Here is a 20,169-nt window from a genome sequence, read left to right as displayed (position 1 = left end):
TGTGAGTAGGGTTGTTGTATGTTTTCCGGGCTGTCTGGCCATGTTCCAGAAGTATTCTCTCCTGACGTTTCGCCCACATCTATGGTAGGCATCCTCAGAGGTTGTGAGGCATGGAGAAACTAAGCAAGGCAGGTTTATATATATCTGGGGAAAGTCCTGGGTGAGAGAGTAGATCAATAGGTATTGCTCCAGTGGGAAGGTAACAGTCCTCCATGCAGTCATGCCGGCCACATGGCCTTGGAGGTGTCTACGGACAACGCCGGCTCTTTGGCTTAGAAATGGAGATGCGCGCCAACCCCCAGAGTCGGTCACGACTAGACTTAATGTCAGGAGAAAACTTTTACCTCGGCGGAGAAGTATATAAAGACATGTAGTTTGGTATAAAAGTGTACAGTTCGGCGTGGAGGTATATAATCGCGTATGGTTCGGCATAAAGGTGTGTAAGAGTAAGCCGAGCGGCGAAGCACACCTGTGCCTGCTCCCAGGTGAGGTGAGGCGGGGCGTTTCTGGCGCCCAGAGCGGCCAATGGAAGGCCGAAGCCAAACGGGGTCAGCGTCGCGCCTCGGGGCCGGCCCGGCTCAAGGCGGGGCGAAAGCAAAGGCAGGGCTTTTTCCTTTTAACTGAAGTTATGTGTTTCTTTTAAACAACACACGACGGGACGGGCGGCGGCAATCGCAGCAACAAGAGCCAGGATCCCTGCCTGCCTGCGTCTCTCCTGCGAGGGATGGTGAAGGATATGGAGGCGCCCGAGAACCCCAACTTCAGGCGCATGGCCATCCGGAGGAAATCCAACCCCGGTCTGCACAGCGCTGCCGCGGTTTTCTCGGCCGCCCCGACGCCGCCTCCTCGGCCGTCAAGCCTCCGGGAAGCCAGCCCAAGCCCAGGTAGGAAGCCCTGGCAGATTGGCACCACTCTGTTTGCCTTGACTCAATGCCACGGGATTCTGGGAGCTGTAGATTGACAAGCCCCTTTCAGGCATGGGCAAACTTCGGCGCTCCAAGTGTTTTGGACTCCAACTCCCACAATTCCTAACTGCGGGTAGTCCAAAACACCGGAGGGCCCGAGTTTGCCCATGCCTTTAGCCTTCTCTGCCAAAGAGCGTCACCAAACCCATGGCTTGCTGTGAGTTTTCCAGGCTCTATGGCCATGTTCCGGAAGCATTCTCTCCTGAGGTTTCGAACACATCTATGGCAGGCATTCTCAGAGGTTGTGAGGTCTGTTGGAAAACAAACAAGTGAGGTTTTGTACATCTGGAAGGTCCAAGGTGGGAGAAAGAACTCTTGTCTGTTGGAGGCAAGTGTGAATGGTGCAATGAATCACCTTGATTAGCACTGAAAACACTTGCAGCTCCAAAGCCTGGCTGCTTCCTGTCTGGGAGAATCCTTTGTTGGGAGGTGATTAGCTGGCCCTGGGAGCCCTCGGTGGTACAGCAGATTAAACTGCCAAGCTGCTGAACTTGCTGATCAAAAGGTCGGTGGTTCGGGAAGGTAACGGTGCTTCATGCAGTCATGCAGGCCACATGACCTTGGAGATGTCTATGAACAATGCCGGCTCTTCGGCTTAGAAATGAAAAAGAGCACCAGCCCCCCCAGAGTCAGGGAATACCTTTACCTAGCTGGCCCTGATTGTTTCTTGTCTGGAATTCCCCTGTGTTCTGAGTGTTGTTCTTTATTTACTGTCTTGATTTTAGATTTTTTAAAATAGTGGTAGCCAGATTTTGTTCATTTTCATGGTTTCCTCCTTTCTCTAAAATCACGACAGTAAATAAACAGGCGAATTCCAGACAAGAAACAATCAGGGCCAGCTAATCACCTCCCAACAAAGAATTCCTCCAGGCTGGAAGCAGCCAAGCTTTGAAGCTGCAAGGCTATTCAATGCTAATCAAGGTGGTCAGCTGCAACATTCACACTTGCCTCAAACAGACAAGAATTCTTTCTCACTTTCCTCATTTCTAACAAACTTCACAACCCCAGAGGATGCCTGCCGCAGATGTGGGAGAAATGTCAGGAGAGAATGCTTCTGGAACATGGCCACATACAGCCCGGAAAACTCACAGCAGTCCTGTGATTCCTGCCATGAAAGCCTTTGACATCACATACAACTCTCATGGTTACACAGCACTGAGGCAGGTTCAAGTGCTGTCAAACTGAACATTTTTCCACTTCAATCCACTTCAAATGCTGCGACTGCCTCCCTCAAAATTATGGAGTTTGTAGTTTGGGGTGGGGCCTTTAAACTGCTCATCCAGGGAAGCCCTGAGCCTCCCTAAAGTACTAGCCCCAAAATTCTGCAGGAGGCAGTCACAGTATTTAAAGTGGATTGAAGTGGAAAAATTCTGCAATGTGGGTGTAACTAACTACATTGTAGAATGAATTAGTTTGACACCACTGTAACTCAGTGCTATATAATTTTGGAATTTGTAGTTTAATGGCAGAGAAGGCTAGACACCTTTAAAAAATGCAGTTCCCATGATTCCATTTCACTGAGCCATGACAGTGAAAGTGGTACATTAGACTGCACTAGTTTTAGACTGAGTAGATGCAGCCTGAGTCACACCGGAGGATCTAGATCAGGCACGGGTAAACTTCAGCCCTCTAGGTGTTTTGGACTTCAACTCCCACAATTCCTAATAGCCATAGGAATTGTGGGAGTTGAAGTCCAAAACACCTGGAGGACCAAAGTTTGCCGGTGCCTGATCTGGATTCATATGAATGTAGGAATCTCTAGTGCTGAAGGACTTGGACATTCGTAGAGATGTATTCTGTCTGGTAATTTTTTAATTGGCATTTTTTCAACTTTTGTGAGGGCCCTGCACCTTTATCCCTCATGAATGTGGAGAGGTGATTGTATTTTATCCTTTCTCAAAAGATCACCATTTATGTATAAGTAATATTGCTTAACGTAGATTCATTCATGCCAAGTATCTTCTTTAACAGAACTGGGAAAGGTCTATCCTGTAGGGAAAAGGTTCGCAAGGCTAAAGCGCAAAATGAGATCAGGCTTGCCAGGGACATTAAAAACAACAAAAAAGGCTTTTTTGCTTACGTTGGTAGAAAAAGGAAGAAAAAGGAGGCGATAGGGCCTCTGCGAGAAGATGGGGTGATGGCGACAGGGGACAGGGAAAAGGCAGAACTGCTTAATACCTTCTTTGCCTCGGTCTTCTCACAAAAAGAAAGCCATCTTCAACCTCAGCAACATGAAATGGATGAAGGATTTGGGGAAATCCAACCCCAAATAGGGAAACAAGTTGTCCAGGAACACCTGGCCACTCTAAACGAATTTAAGTCGCCAGGGCCAGATCAACTACATCCAAGAGTACTGAAGGAACTAGTGGAAGTTATTTCAGAACCACTGGCGATCATATTTGAGAGTTCTTGGAGAACGGGAGAAGTCCCAGCAGATTGGAGGAGGGCAAATGTGGTCCCTATCTTCAAGAAGGGAAAAAAGAACGACCCAAACAATTACCGTCCGGTCAGCCTCACGTCATACCAGGCAAGATTCTGGAAAAGATCATTAAGGAAGTGGTCTGCAAACACTTAGAAACAGATGCAGTCATTGCTAATAGTCAAAACGGATTTACCAAAAACAAGTCATGCCAGACTAATCTGATCTCTTTTTTCGACAGAGTTACGAGTTGGGTCGATACAGGGAATGCCGTAGATGTAGCGTACCTGGATTTCAGTAAGGCCTTCGACAAACTAGTAAAATGTGGGCTAGACAAAACTACGGTTAGGTGGATCTGTAATTGGCTAAGCAAACGAACCCAAAGGGTGCTCACCAATGCGTGTTTGCGTCGTCTTCATCTTGGAAAGAAGTCACGAGTGGAGTGCCACAGGGTTCTGTCCTGGGCCCGGTTTTGTTCAACATCTTTATTAATGACTTAGACGAAGGGTTAGAAGGCACGATCATCAAGTTTGCAGATGACACCAAACTGGGAGGGATAGCCAACACTCCAGAAGAAAGGAGCAGAATTCAAAACGATCTTGACAGACTAGAGAGATGGGCCGAAACTAACAAAATGAAGTTCAACAGGGACAAATGCAAGATACTTCACTTCGGCAGAAAAAATGGAAATCAAAGATACAGAATGGGGGACGCCTGGCTTGACAGCAGTGTGTGCAAAAAAGACCTTGGAGTCCTTGTGGACAACAAGTTAAACATGAGCCAGCAATGTGATGCGGCTGCTAAGAAAGCCAACGGGATTTTGGCCTGCATCAATAGGGGAATAGCGTCTAGATCCAGGGAAGTCATGCTCCCCCTCTACTCTGCCTTGGTCAGACTACACCTGGAATACTGTGTCCAATTCTGGGCACCGCAGTTGAAGGGAGATATTGACAAGCTGGAAAGCGTCCAGAGGAGGGCAACTAAAATGATTAAGGGTCTGGAGAACAAGCCCTATGAGGAGCGGCTTAAAGAGCTGGGCATGTTTAGCCTGCAGAAGAGAAGGCTGAGAGGAGACATGATAGCCATGTACAAATACGTGAGGGGAAGTCATAGGGAGGAGGGAGCAAGCTTGTTTTCCGCTGCCCTGCAGACTAGGACACGGAACAATGGCTTCAAACTACAGGAAAGGAGATTCCACCTGAACATCAGGAAGAACTTCCTCACTGTGAGAGCTGTTCGGCAGTGGAACTCTCTCCCCTGGAGTGTGGTGGAGGCTCCTTCTTTGGAGGCTTTTAAACAGAGGCTGGATGGCCATCTGTCGGGGGTGCTTTGAATGCGATTTCCTGCTTCTTGGCAGGGGGTTGGACTAGATGGCCCATGAGGTCTCTTCCAACTCTACTATTCTATGATTCTATGATTCTATGATTCTATTTGTCTATAATTGTTGCTCAATCTCTTCTACACATCTACGCTCAAAACTAAATTGTAGTGATCTGATAGACAAGCCTTACCTAGTAAGGAATAAATGAAAAGTTTCCGGTAAGTGTTGACATATCCTTCTTACACTATCATGAGCAAACAGTGCAATAGGGAGAATTATGTGATCTTCCAAATGCTGCTGCTTTTCTAACTCATGGTGACCCTGTCACAGGACTTTCTTGGGAAGATTTTTTCAAAGGGAGTTTGCCATTGCCTTCCTCTAAGGCTGGGAAAGTGTGGTTTTCCCAAGGTCATCCAACAACTTTTCAAGATCAAGCAAGGAATTGAATCTTAGTCTCTCAGAGTACACTGTAGAATTGATGCAATTTTAACACTACTTAAAACCACTATGGCTCCATGCTATGGAATCCTGGGACTTATAGTTTGGTGAGGCACCAGCGCTCTTGTCCAGAAAAAGCTAAAGGCCTTGGGAAAACTAATTCCCAAGATTCCATAGCATTATGCCATGGCCATTAATGTGGTATCAAATTGCATTAATTCCATAGTGTAGATACATCCTAATCGAACACTCAAGCTACTGTCCCATGCTTCTGGTGAACTGCAACTCCCAACATTCTTCACCATTGATTAGAGAGAGTAGAAGTTGTAGTTTGACCCTACCTGGAGAGCCTAAATCCAAATGTTAAACTAGTGTGTGTGACTTTGCAGCATGTAACCCATGAGCTTAAAAATGTTATGTACTCAATCTCATTCTTTGGGCAAAAATGCATATGGATAGTTTCCCTTTTGGTTAAAACGAATATGCATCTGTGATGTCTTAAGTTAGTCTTGTGAATGAACCGGAATTTCTCTTTCAGCCTCAGGCCTTGTTGGCAAGCTTGTTTTTGTAAACATTCAAATATCTGGCCTGTAAAATCAAAAATATGGAACTCCACAGGTATCCAGAAGATTTTTTCACTGAAGCTCTGCTGTAGCCTCAATCAGCTTTGGCTATGTATTTATTCCATCCATATAATGTCTTTCCTCCATTGTGCCCATCTTTATCTTCACCATAATGTAGTGAGATAAGTCAGAAGCTAACTGACCATCCAGGGACTCTATGGAGGCTGGAACCTGGATTTCTGAAGCCATTGTCCAATAGTGGAACAACTATGGCAATTGGCTCTCAGTGTACTGACTGAGGACACTGTAAAGCTATGATCTTCATACTAAAGAAAGCACTTCTAATCTTCAAATGCATTTCCAACCATTAGTCTTTCTGGGAACACTTGTTTGCAGTTAAAGGAGCAGTTTAATGTCCCAGCCAGTGGAAAACAAAGACCTTTTGATTTGCTGATAAATATCAATTTTTGATATTGTGGACATTTTGTGGTGGCTGTTCATCAGATGAAGCTCACATATGATACCACCTACATTGGCTGTCTCTCAAGGGCAAAGGGAAGCACTTTCAACACTTTCATTGTGGTTGATTTCCCCCCTGAAGCTGTAGACTGATTCAGCCCAGCTCTTGGATGCCTATCTCCACCTACACGACTTTTATAAAAACTCAGCAAATCTGCAGCGGGATTCATTTCCCTTTCAAATCTATATAACATTCCATAGACTGCATGCAGCTAAATGCTATTGGCAGCTTTGGGCACAACTAGTGCAAGTGACCTTCTGCCTGGAAGGCCCTAAGATAATACTGTGTGTACATTCACATTTGAAGGCAAAGTACTGTGTGCTGAGTAGCAGTGAGATAAGATGCTTGTTGAGTCTTGTTCAGTTCATTTTCCATTTGTAGAAGGTGAACTAGACCTTGAGGTGGCCATACAACTTAACACTATACTCTTTGGTACTATATCCATTCTTCTATGAAAAGTAAACCTGAGCAGGCATAACTGCAAATATTTGTAATTCATGTTAGACGTTTGGAAATATGTTAGCTATTTAGGTTATTGCAGGGGAGCAGAGGACTTGACTGCAGCAGTTTTGTTTCCAGTGAGTTGGATAGTTCAGCACATGGGGAACTATTTTTAGAGAGGCCATGTTGTACATCCCAAAAAAGGAAAAGGTGTAATATTTCTATGTTAAAATATTTCTTTCATATATATAAAGGAACAGCTTTGGAGGAATAATCACTGTGAAAAAAAATCTTAACTGGTTACTCATTGATAGGACCAGTCAGTCTGCTTGTGTAACACAGATCATGATACCCAGGCCTGGGTTGTTATGGTGTTTGAGAATCCATACTATACTAGGCAATGCACCTGGGTTTTGGCCAGTGCCCAAAGCAGTTGGGAATTTATGAAGGTAAAGGTGTGGATAAGAGTAAATAAAGCCCAGCATGAGAAAATGGGAAACCTGGCCATATTGGCTAGCTCTTCCCTGTGCTTGCTTTTTATTTGGTAGCCCAGGAAAACATGAGGTAAGCAATTTGTCCTACGCAACTGACTGCAATTTGATCTTTAAAAAAATATCAAAATATTTATATCCTACCCTTTAATATTCTGAGGTATAAATCTGGCAAACAAATATAATCTGTTTAAGCAATTTAAAAGACAACTGAACCGTAGTATAATTCAGGAAGACTGAATTATTATTATGGTTCATATTAAGCAATTCAACCAGTTTAGAACGTATTACAAAGATGACGCAAAAGTCACTTGGCAGTTACAAATGCTGAGCAGCCACTGAAAAGGTTTGGATAACATATCTAACTGGGTTGTTGTATGTTTTCCGGGCTGTATGGCCATGCTCCAGAAGCATTCCCTCCTGAGGTTTCGAACACATCTATGGCAGACATTCTCAAAGGTTGTGAGGTATCTCACAACCTCTGAGGATGTCTACCATAGGTGTGGGCGAAAAGTCAGGAGAGAATGCTTCTGGAACTTGGCCATACAGCCCGGAAAACATACAACAACCCTGTGATCCCGGCCATGAAAGCCTTCGACAACACAACATACCTAACTATTTTGATGTTCAATTGAACTTCTTAACTAATTTAACTGTAATTTATTTGTTGTTAATTTACAGGTTTCTGTAAATTACAGGTTTCTATTATTTGTATTTATTAATACATTTAAGTTTTGAGTGACTTCTTTGTCACTCTGTCTAATACAGCAGATATATAAAAGAAATTCAGGATGACTCAAGAAGTCAAAGCTTGTCTGGACAAGATGCTATTTGTGATACAGTGTGTGAAACACTGCCAAAGTGCATTTGGGATGTCTGTGATCAGATTATCTAAGCATTTGCATGTTGTGAAACTGTGTCAACTGAGGCTGGGCTGCCTGTCAGTCAGGAAGCAACAGAAAGTGATCTGTCAACGATAGTCATTCCCCAGGAAGTCTATAAAGCAGGCATGGACAAACTTTGGCCCTCAATATATTTTGGACTTCAACTCCCACAATTCCTAACAGCCTATTGGGAATTGTGGGAATTGCAGTCCAAAACATCTGGAGGGCTGAAGTTTGCCCATGTCTGCTATAAAGGCTCCTTTACATGGGCTTCTAAATCTGAGTAAAAATTTAGGACACCACTGACATTAGGCTGGACCTACAGTATCATATAATGGATATCATCTGCTTTGAACTGAGTTATATGATAGTGTAAATTCATATAATCCAGTTTAAAGCAGATAATCCGGATTTATATGGCAGTGTAGATGGAGTCTCAGCTTAGTTTGAGACTAGACCACTTCACATGTTTTTCCTTATACAACCTGGCTCTTCATTTAGGTTTCAATGACAATGTCTTGGGTTTTGACAGTATTTTCTACTCCTATCTCCTCAGGATGTATACACATTTCATACCTTCATAACTTGGACACAGTACATATGGTTACATGTACAATTCTGCTATAATACATACCTGTATTTACTCGAATCTAATGCACACCTCAATTTTCAAATCCCTGAAATAAAAAAAAAGTATTTGCTGCTGAATGTAATGCGCAACAACAAAAACTGCACTCTTTGTAATATGGTCAAAAAGGTGTGTTGCCTGCTCAGAATTGCTTCATTATAAACAATTCTGTTAAAACACTAAGCTTCCAGCAATGGAAAAGAAAACCATGGGGTGCATCTATGCTGTAGAATGAATCTACTTTAATTGCCTTTGTTCAATGCTATGGAGTCATGGGAGCTGTAGTTTGTAGGTTTTGAGCCTTTTCTGCCAAAGAATGCTGGTGCTTCACTAAACTATGAATCTCAGGATTGCATAGCATTGGGCTCTGGGCATTTAATTAGAGATGGCTTCCCTCAAAGAGGAGCTCCAGGGTCAGCTCCTGAAGCACCTTCCCCTTTTGCTTTGGCTCAGCACTAAGATTAATATATGACGCGAACCTAATGCACGCCCCAATTTTGGCAAGGTCATTTAGCCCAAAAAGGTGAGCATTAGAGTCAAGTAAATACTGTGTTTTTCAATGCGTCTTGGCAATATTATGACTAACAGAGAAACATTAGTCACAGAATGTGAACTTTTAATTGGCTATACTGGGAATCTCATGAAACATGCAAAATTGGCACCTTTCTATATCTCAGCTAGTTAGTGCCAACCTTGCCTGCTTTTATGTTAGGTTTTAAGTAAAGAAGAGTCCGACCAGCTTTTTCCCCTGGATGAACCAATCAAAGCCACTCCTACAAGGCATTTTTAGACCTGCAAAATATGGTTGCCTCTCTGTATAGTCTGCCTTCCTCTTTCAGTTCTGTCCTCGTCGTCTCTCATCAATTCCTTCTCTTCTTGTCCCTCTGGTTACAAACCACTGCCACACACTTTTTGTTTAATGTAGTGTTCTTCACCACTGCACAGGTACAGGCAGTCCCCGAGTAACAAACATCTAACTTAGAAATGACTCATAGTTAGGAATGGGGTGAGACAACAGGAAGTGAGAGGAATCTACCTTTCGGAAGGGAATTTAACTCATGGAAGAGTCATCATGGGGAAAAGGTGTCTCCACTGAAGTTCTATCACCAATCCTTGTTTCCACAATAAACCACTTTTTTCAATATCCAATGATCACAGGGACAAAAATGCAGTGAAATCTTCTGAATAGGAGCACAGACAGCAAATGAAACACCACAGGGGTGTGAACTCTTCCTTATGCTATCCAAAGCTTGCATACACACACGCACGCATGTGTGTATGGATGGAGATACACTTAAAATTTAGTTGTTCTTACTTACATACAAATTCAACTTATGAACTTGGGGACTAACTTGGTTAGTCTTTAGCTCTATCCACACGTCTCCCTTGGTTAAGGCTGAGGTGCCTTGGTGGGAGAAGAGGGCATAAGGAAATATTTTTTTTATTTTTTTTATTTACAGTATATTTATATTCCGCCCTTCTCACCCCGAAGGGGACTCAGGGCGGATCACATTATAACACACATAGGGCAAACATTCAATGCCCATAAACAAATCAAACAGAGACTGAGAGACACACGCAGAGGCAAGTTAACGTTCTTCTGAGGGGATGTTCGATTCTGGCCACAGGGGGGAGCAGCTGCTTCACCATCCACACTGACGGCACTTCCTCATTCCAGGTCGTAAATTAGTTAATCTTGCCTCCCCACTTTATAAGTGGTACCTTATCTCCTACTTGATAGATGCAACTATCTTTCGGGTTGCTAGGTCAGCAACGAGCAGGGGCTATTTTTTATTTTTAATTGACGGGTGCTCACCCCGCCATGGGCTGGCCTCAAACTCATGACCTCATGGTCAGAGTGATTTAAGGCAGCTGCTCAACAGCTGCGCCACAGCCCGGCCCCAATAGGAGAGGTATTTCCATCTCAGCCAAACACCAACTCCGGCAATCTAACTCTTGCTCCTGGGTGCCTAAGCCTTTACAAATGTTGTTAAGGCCAGGCTTTAGCACAACAGGTTAACAATCAGCTGCTATAAATCTTGCCAATTGAAAGGTTGGCAGTTCGAAGCCCAGGTCGGGGGTGGGGGGGAGTGCCTGACCTTCAGCCCAGCTCACTGCTCACCTAGCAAATTGAAAACAGCTGTGAGTTGATAAATTAGGTACTGCTTAAGCGGGGAGATATTTTAATGGCACCATAAGGTAATACCAGAAAATGCTGGTGATAAAAAAGGAGGAGGTGTGTGAACAGGGGTCTTTGACATGGAGAACAGCACCCCCCCCCCCCCCCCCCGCCGCCTTGGCTGGACTCGAGCACAAGCTCTAGGACGCCGAAGATGGAAAATGCCTATGTACCTCTATCTGTACTGTGTCTATCCTATCAGCATATAACGGCATTTAATGTTAGCCGCATATGTGTTCTGTGATCCTCCCTGAATCCACTTCAGGATGAAAAAGCCAGAATATAAATACTGTAAATAAATAAGTGGGTTTGTGTAGAAAATATGTAGCCAGGCAAGCAGGGAAACTCCCAATACTCAATTTTATTTTATTTTCATCAGAATAAAATGTTTAATAAGTCAAATGGTTTTTGTTGTTGTGTGCTTCAAATCCTACTTACAGCAAACATACGAAGACTCTGTCACAGAGTTTTCTTGGCAAGATTTGTTCAGAAGTGTTTACCATCACTTTCCTCTGACGTGGCTTGACCAGAGTCACACCGAAATGCAAACCTTGGTCTCCAGGGTCATAATCCAGTTCTGAAACCACTACATTAGACTGACTCAAATAAATAGCTTATGTACAAGTAATATGGGTCTTGTTATTTTTAGAGTGAACATTTGTATAATCTGGAACCCAACTACTGTATTATAGCATAATTTACTGCAACCCATTCTTTTGCATTATAGCAGAACTTATTGCAACTCATTCTTTTTCACTATAGCCAATTAAAAGCTGTCAAGTGATGTTTATTTCTGGAGCAAATGAATAAACTCCTGGCATGTTTCTCATTACCTGCAACAGAGTGGTGTGTGTATATGTATGCATGTGTGTGACTGTGTGAGAAAGTGAAAGTGAGAGAGAATGAATGACATTATGGGTCATTCATTGTTGCCACTCTTGAAAACTGACCTCAAAATTGAAGCCATGGAAGAGTGATGTTTCTCTAAAAAATATCACTGATACGCTAATTGATAGTGTAAGTTATGTGGGGACTGGGGGCTCTGTAGAGATGTAGTATTAGAGAGAGCACCATAACTCTGTAGAGCAGGCATGGGCAAACTTTGGCCCTCCAGATGTTTTGGACTTCAGCTTCCAGAAATCCAAGCCAGCTTACTGGACTGGAGGACCAAAGTTTGCCCATGTCTGCAGTAGAGTTATGATACTGTAATTATTGCCTTAAAGCACCATAGGTTTATAGAGTTATACTATGAAGACCTATAGTGTGGTAGAGCGGTGCTAATATGGTAAAGTCTTGTGGAAGAAAACGTAAGCATTTCTACTAAAAGGCATAACTCCCCCCCTCCCCCTTATTTGAATATAATGAGCAAGACAACAAAATATGATTTGGTTGTTATTGGAAAAATAGTGTAACAGTTTGCTTTTGTCCTGGAATTACTAGTAATGGAATGATTTATTTTCAAACAGTCTCATTCTAGTCTCTACTTGTTCTGCACAAGACAATGCCTGAACCATGTTTGAAATCTAGTTAAGTATCTAACCTGTTTTGAAAACACTGCAGCATATCTGGCAGAGAGGGAGCCTACTGCAAATGCACTTTAGTTAATCAATATTGTTAATAGGTTGCACACAGAAAACCAGTATCAAAGTACAATCTTAAAATTATTCAGTAGTTGTTTAATATTGTAGACCACAAAATACAATTCTGTTTTAAATTAAGTTCCTGGAGAGACTTTGAGGAAAAGCCCATAGTGCAGTGGAACTAATTTCCCTGGAATACACTTGTCTCATGTATTTTGAGTTAAACAAATTATCTGCATCAGATAGCAAGTTGCATCACCTGCAATTATATCCTTCTACATAGGGAATAAAAGGCATTTACATTCCCTTAAGTGTTTTCTACAATATAGGAAAGACTACAGAAAAGCTGCGTTTTTTCTTGCTGGTCTAGTTGTTAAATTGTTGTCAAAATATACTTAATTGCTTTGGTTTCTTCAGTAGTTTCTTCAATAATACAATTTAGGTTATGAAGAATGTTTTATTAGACATGCATTGAACATTCTGAAATATATAAACTGTGATATGACTGCATCCTTTCCTTCTCTGCAATTAATGGAATGGAATATAGTACCTTTGGCACAAAGATGTCCTGCTGGGAATGAATGGTTACCGACTGCAGTGTTCTTCACTGAAACATATCGACAAGTAACTTTGCTCCTGGGTGCATTAAAGGAAATATCTGAGGATGTATTAACCTAGTTCATAATAATGTAGAGACTGAGCTGGAAAATGTTTGCTTGAGGCATTTGTGTGTCAGTGTAAAATATATGGGGATCCTTCCTAATCAAATGTTTTGTTAAATAATACAACAAAAGGAGAGATGTGTATTCTACAATCAATACAAAGAGCTCCATAAAACTCAATAAATTTAAATTATTTCTGTATCTCCCATTTTGTCCACTGAATAGTGAGCTACAGTTTAGTTCTGAAACTATAAAATGTGAACTGTAAAACCCAAATGATAGCCTTTATCCTGGGGGAGGGGACAGACTTTTGCCCAATAGATGCTTTGGATCTTAAGCCCCATAATGCCTTGCCATCAGGGGCGGTTCAACCGGTAGGCATACTAAGCGGTTGCTGAAGGTGCCATCCTCTAGGGGGCGCATTTGTCTAGACAGACAATTGTACATAGATAGAGATATATATAAGTATTTCCCATCTTCGGTATCTTGGAGGATTGTGCTCGGTTTGGGGGGGGGGGGGGCTATTGGTCCATCTCCCTGCCGAAGAGCTTTTGTTCGTAAACTTCCTCCTTGATCGAATCACCGACATTTTTCTGGCATTTCCTTATGGGTGCCTAAATATCTCCCCACTTTTAAGCAGTATCTATTTGTCTATCCACATTTTGCTTTCAATCTGCTAGGTAGGCAGAAGCTGGGCTAAAGACCAGGAGCTCACCGTGAACCGGGCTTTGAACTGTCAAGCTTTGATTGACCAGATTTACTGCAGTTGGTGGGTTATCTGCTGTGTTGCCACTCTTGTTTAATGTGGGGCAAAAACTCAAGATAGTGGGGAAAATTGAACTTTGGCAGTCTAAAATAAAATATCTATAGTCCTTTATACAAGCCATTCCCACAGGTCTGACAGATACTATCTTAAAATATTGTGATACGTATGTATGCCCCCCATTAATCAAAGTAAAAAAAATAAAAAAACCCAAACAAGCCTAAATATCACCCCTTCCAATAGATTTTGCTAGCAACAAAAAGTATCATTGGTCTGGTTTCTTAAATACTTTTTTGGGGCTGAACGTCAATAAACATAGCTGCCACTGAAAATTGAAGCAAGAGAGTTATGAAGCTCACCATTTTTAGTCTTTTCTATTGTTCAAAATTGATTTGGAAAAGCTCTGAGATTGTGGTTGAAATGACACCCCCCCCCCCCAAATTGACCCAATTCCATCACCTCTTAGCTTCCTACTATTTTATGATAAAAATAAATGACCTCAATTTAATATATTGAAGACATGTGTTCTCTTCTACCTACACGATATGAAATCGGGATTCGGCTCCGAGAGCAGTCTGGGGAGGGGGGTACCATCAACACAGGATTTCCCATCTTTCAAGGACTTTCTTTCAGTCCACATCCACAAATAATAATCAACTCATATGGGGATATATAGTATAAATAATTAAATACTTATTGCATTTGTGTTGTTGATAGAGGCTGGATGGCCATCTGTCGGGGGTGCTTTGAATGCGATTTCCTGCTTCTTAGCAGGGGGTTGGACTGGATGGCCCATGAGGTCTCTTCCAACCCTAGTATTCTATGATTCTATGACAAACAAGAGAAAATACGAGGGACAGAGTTGGTTTGTAATTCTTTTTTTTTCAATCCTGTGCCCTGTTTTGATCCTTAAATAATGGGAATAAAAGATTTGGGTATGAAAAATATATATATTTGGAGTCCCTTATGGGATAGGGCCCCAGTAGGCTCAGTATCAGATAATATTAATCATCTTCACACATAATTGCTTGCATTAAGTTCCAGCTAGGATGAGTAATAAATAATGGTTTTTGCTAAATGGTGGAGGAGATACCCACACACATATGTGGTGATGAGGCCCATCTGTGAATTGATTTTGAGTGACAGTCATTTCTGGTTTGAGCTCTGTTTCTGGGCAAAGGATCGAGCTGTTACGACAACTAGCACTCTTGTTTTACTTGCAGCCATCAGGTTCTCTGCATAACAACTAGATAAGAAATGTAAGGCTTTACCTCAGTTAACAAAATATATATGTTCTTGGGCACTTTTTAAAATAGAAAATTTGGTACCAGCAGTATAAATAACATGAAACAAAGAGGGATAGGTTCCTATGTTAGAAAAAAAGAGCATGCTTCAACAAATTTGTTTATCTAAAGGTAAAGGATAAAGGTTTTCCCCTGACATTAAATCCAGTCCTGATTTATTGTATCTGATTCTGGGGGTTGGTGCTCATCTCTATTTCTAAACCGAAGAGCCGGTGTAGACACCTCCAAGGTCATGTGGCCGGCATAACTGGAGCGTCGTTACCTTCCCGCCGGAGCGGTACCTATTGATCTACTCACATTGGCATGTTTTTGAACTGCTGGGTTGGCAGAAGCTGGGGCTAACAGCGGATGCTCACTCCGCTCCCCGGATTCGAATCTGCAACCTTTCGGTCTACAAGTTCAGCAGCTCAGTGCTAACAATAAAACAATAAAAACGTGGGAAATAAACTAAACCATTTTGAATGGAGACAATTTGGAAACTTCTTCCAAAATGTATCTAGGGATTAACTTTCTTTCAGCAATGTCCACTTTTGTAAAATTTCTGTTTTGATTTCCAGACTTAGAGATCTGTGCCTGTTCAACATGTTAAAAGGATCAGGTGAGGCAAGCTTATTTGCTGTTCCCATCTGTTTTGTTGTTCAAGCATGCTCACTAAGTCATTTTGAAAGCAGCTGCTGTTCACCTTGTAGACACGCAGTAACAGGAGATGAGTAGAGTGGAATCCCCTTCTTTTCCAGCTTACGTTTTAGTGCAGGCAGTCCCTGAGTTACAAACACCTGATTTACAAATGACTCATAGTTAAGAATGGGGGTGAGACAACATGAAGAGAGAGAAATCTACCCCTAGGAAGGGAAATTCATTCCTGGAAGAGTTATCAGGGGGAAAAGGTGTCTCCACTAAAGCTTTCTCACCAATCTTTTTTTCCACAACTGGACAAATTTTTCAAAATCCAATTATCACAGGGACAGAAAGTGAGGTGAAATGTTCTAAACAAGAGCACAGATAGCAAAAGAAACACCACAGGGGTATTTACCCTTCCCTATACTATTTAACCCCCGGTGGTGCAGTGGATTAAACCACTGAGCTGAACTTGCTGACCAGAAGGCTGGCGATTTGAATCCGGGAGCAGGTGAGCTCCCACTGTTAGCCCCAGCTTCTGCCAACGTAGCAGTTCGAAAACATGCAAATGTGAGTACATCAATAGATACCGCTCTGGCAGGAAGGTAATGGTGCTCCATGCAGTCATGCTGGCCACATGACCTAGGAGGCATCTACAGACAACGCTAGCTTTTCGGCTTAGAAATGAAGATGAGCACCAACCCCCAGGGGTACTCTAAATTGTTGTTAATTAGTTCAGTCACTCACGCATATGTAAGGAGTCTGGTTGGGTTTCCTGGCTTAACAACTGTTGTTCAACGAAGAGACACTTCAAAGGAACATTATTGCCATCACACAGAAATGTTACCAAAACATTTATTTGTTCAAACTAATTTTTTCTCATGATTACACATATAAAAGGCTCATACATCAATTGTACTTCTTTTCCCACAATCTAAGGGTATTTAACCTTTTATTGTATCCCGGTAACATCTTTATGGTTCCTGCCATTTGGTCCCCTCACCTCCACTATCCACACATGTCCCGATTTGGTCCTTTAAAGACATGGTGAAAAGGACTGTAATTCTTGTGGCCTTGGCAGGACCCAAGAGACATTTAGAGACTATATCTCATCAGCTGACACATTTTCTTACTGATAAGATATTTGGTGAGTTGAAGATGTCAGACCTTTGAGACATCAGCATCCATTCCAAGGGCTTTCTAGCTAGAGAATGTATGTATGTATATACTTTATTTTGATCCTGCGTATTTTCTAATATAAAGAGTCAAGCAACTGTTAATGTTAAAACACAATTAAGCAAGATATATTAAAATGCAATTTTTAAAGTTTCCAAATCATTTTTAAAAAGTTTCTTGCTCAATTGCATTTATTTTGGATATGGGTGAGCGTTTACTTTTGTTGGGGTTCTGTGCCTTCAAGTTGTTTTTGACTTATGGCAACAATAAAACAGGGATTTCGTAGCAAGATTTGTTCAGAGAGTGTTTGCCTTTGTTTTCTTCTGAGGCTGAGTGTGATTGGTCCAACTGAATTTTAGTAGCAGGCTGTCATGGATAGCTCTGAGGGAAAGGGTGAGGAGATGCCCGTTGAAGGACCAGCGTTAGAGCTAATGCCCAGCAGCTCCTTCAGCCAAGCTTAGAAGAAGAAGACTACCACTTCTCAGCCTGCAGAACAAGTGCAAGTAAGCTCTTCTGAGTAGGCAGAGGAAGGATTCAGTGTCCCAGCTTTTGTGGATTTGTGAAGAGAGAAGGCTCAACTTCGCTGGTCCTCTAGATTAGCAGAGAAATGAGCTAGCAATAGATGACACCTGAGAACCTAGCATATAAGGAGCGCAAGGGTAGCACCTTGTTGGCAGCAATGTCAGTGTTTGGAGCTGTGACCTCTGACTGTTTATTATCTTGGATTCATGATGTTTAGACTCTGTCTTTTTGGATTGAACTTGGATTCTAGACTCTGTTGGATTCTGCTTTGAACCTTGGAATGGACTATCAGCTTCCCTGGTGCTTTTTCCTGCTGCTGTTGTCTTTTGGCTGGAGTTTTTGGCATGAACTCGAATCATTTGTTAACTTCCCTCTTGTAAATGGGATCAAGGCTTGTGACACAGAGTGGAGATTTGAACCCTGGTCTCCAGAGACATAGTCCAATGCTCAAACAACTGCACCATCCTGGCTCTTGCTTTCTTTTATTTTAGTAAATGATATTTATGGATTTAGGTTTTGCTACAGGAATCACTACAATAATTTATTTAACAATTTTAGTACACACTTTGTCTGATATTGCTTTTCCTAGTGAAAAGTATAGGCTAAGGTATAAGTTAGGCAACTAATGGGAGGGCTTCATAGGTTTATGTCACTGATGAACTGCTTACTGATTTTAAGTATTTTTGCTCTTTTGTGTCCCAGATTTGGAGCTTCTAGTAGAGTGAGGGCTTGAAACTACAATTTGCCTTTTGTCTTGAGCTCATTGTAGGAACCTGTTGATATGAATTGAATATTAAAGCACTGTTACGAAATGTTGAATGACTGTTTGGAATACTAAGAAGGCACAAAAATGCAGTTTGTTTGGGAGCCACAAGCAACAGCCAAATAGAAAAGCTGAATCAGAGAGAAAGGAATATGGAAATGAGGTTCCACAGAATAACCCCAGAACTGATTGATGATATAAACAGCATCAAGTTGAGAGAAAAAACCTGAATGCGATGTAAACTACAGTCAGGGACAAGTAAGGAAAGGGCACAAAATACACTGACTTTATTGAAAATCATTAACAAGAGCTATGAAAAAGTAAGCGACAGGAATTTAATTTGTTGTCAGCAGCTTCCAGAAGCTAGCCAAAAAAAGGAAAGGTCGAACGTTCAACTGTAAACCTGTATTTGCATTTTCTTCCTTGGCTCTCTTCAGTATTCACTCCAAGTCTTTGCTATTTTCTGCTAGAAGTATGTTGCCATCTATGATTTCAAATTACTAGTGTTACTTCCTCCAATTTTAATGCCTCCTTTTTTCTGATTCCAGTTCCACTTTATGTATATAATATGTTCAACATACATGGGAAACAAATAAGGTGATAAAATGCAGCCTTGCCTGGCCTGCTTCCCAATTGGAAACTATTATGTGTCTCCTTATTTTGTCCTGAGTCCTACACATCAGAGAAATTAAATGCTGGGCTAAATCATTAGGGTAATCACATGTTGTATCAACTACTTGTTCCATTAATTACCATTATGAGATAGCATGATATTCAACCCAAGCTAGAGAGAGATCTCATTTTTCTTTGTGTTAATAGGTATTAACCTTAGGCTTAAAAAATTGGAGTACTCTCGGTTGTATCTGTTGGATGATAATGTTAAAAATGATATTATTTGAGGTATTAATATTGCTCAGAGCGAAATCATGCTTCTGTTTCCTTTTATATTTCGTGTTAACAGGAACTCATTAACATTTTTGTGCTAAGAATAACCTGTCTAACTCATCTAGGTGCTAAAAGTTCCCTTATAATTCTTATTATGTAGAGGCAAATGGCATTATTGAAATATTAATGCAAATGATGATGAGGGTGCATTTAATCTTTGCTAATGCCACTAGGTGAAAGTATGAGAGATCTTAGTAGATAGTTTTAGCAAAATATGTGATAGATGATATTTGTGTGCTTTCAGTATTTTGAGTGCAATTTAAAATAAGGCCTAGAAACCAGGTGGAAGTGTCTCAAATTGTATATATAGCAAACATTGTAAGGAGCTGCAGTGGCGTAATAGACTAAACTCTTGTGCCAGCTAGACTGCTGACCTGAAGGTTGTAGGTTCGAATCCGTGAGATGGGGTGAGCTTCCGTTTGTCAGCTCTAGCTTGCGGGACTTGAGATAAGCTTCCCGTAGGATAGTAACACATCTGGGTATACCCTGGGCAACGTCTCTGTAAATGTCCAGTTCTCTCACACCAGAAGCAACTTGCAGTATATTCTCAAGTCGCTTTTGACATGATAAAAAAACGAACATTGTTTAAATATTTTCTGTAGATTACAGTTTCTGAATATATTGAAAACTATTTTGTGTTTAAAAAGACAAACTGGAAGGAGAATATTACAAACATTTATTACTTGAGTTATGCTGGTAATTCTCTTAGGGTTTTGCAAAATGGTCATTGCTTTTATAGAAACCACTGGGTGTTTTTTGCATCAATGCAGTTTAAATGCAGTATAAAGTCTATATAGTAATTTTTGTGTGTGTCAGGAATGACTTGAGAAGCTGCAAGTCACTTCTGGTGTGAGAGAATTAATTGGCTGTCTGCAAGAACGTTGTCCAGGGGACACCTGGGTGTTTTTACCATCCTGTGGGAGGCTTCTCATGTCCCCGCATGGAGCTGGAGCTGATAGAGGGAGCTCATCCATGCTGTCCCCGGGT

At 41.7% G+C, this 20,169-nt stretch overlaps 1 protein-coding gene across 1 annotated transcript in view; it reads left to right on the top strand.

Moving 5' to 3' along the window:
• Positions 1–533: 533 nt before the first annotated feature.
• Positions 534–20,169, top strand: part of fgd4 (FYVE, RhoGEF and PH domain containing 4) — a 142,541-nt gene continuing 122,905 nt past the window's right edge. Inside the window, exon 1 of the mRNA XM_062981099.1 lies at positions 534–884. Coding sequence (XP_062837169.1) covers positions 725–884 — 160 coding nt within the window. The 5' untranslated portion in view covers positions 534–724. The remainder of the gene's footprint in view (positions 885–20,169) is intronic.

The sequence above is a fragment of the Anolis carolinensis genome, chromosome 5 (assembly GCF_035594765.1).
Source record: "Anolis carolinensis isolate JA03-04 chromosome 5, rAnoCar3.1.pri, whole genome shotgun sequence".
Lineage (NCBI taxonomy): Eukaryota > Metazoa > Chordata > Lepidosauria > Squamata > Dactyloidae > Anolis > Anolis carolinensis.
Note: the sequence above shows the minus strand (reverse complement) of the source record. Positions and strands in the feature narration are given on the sequence as shown.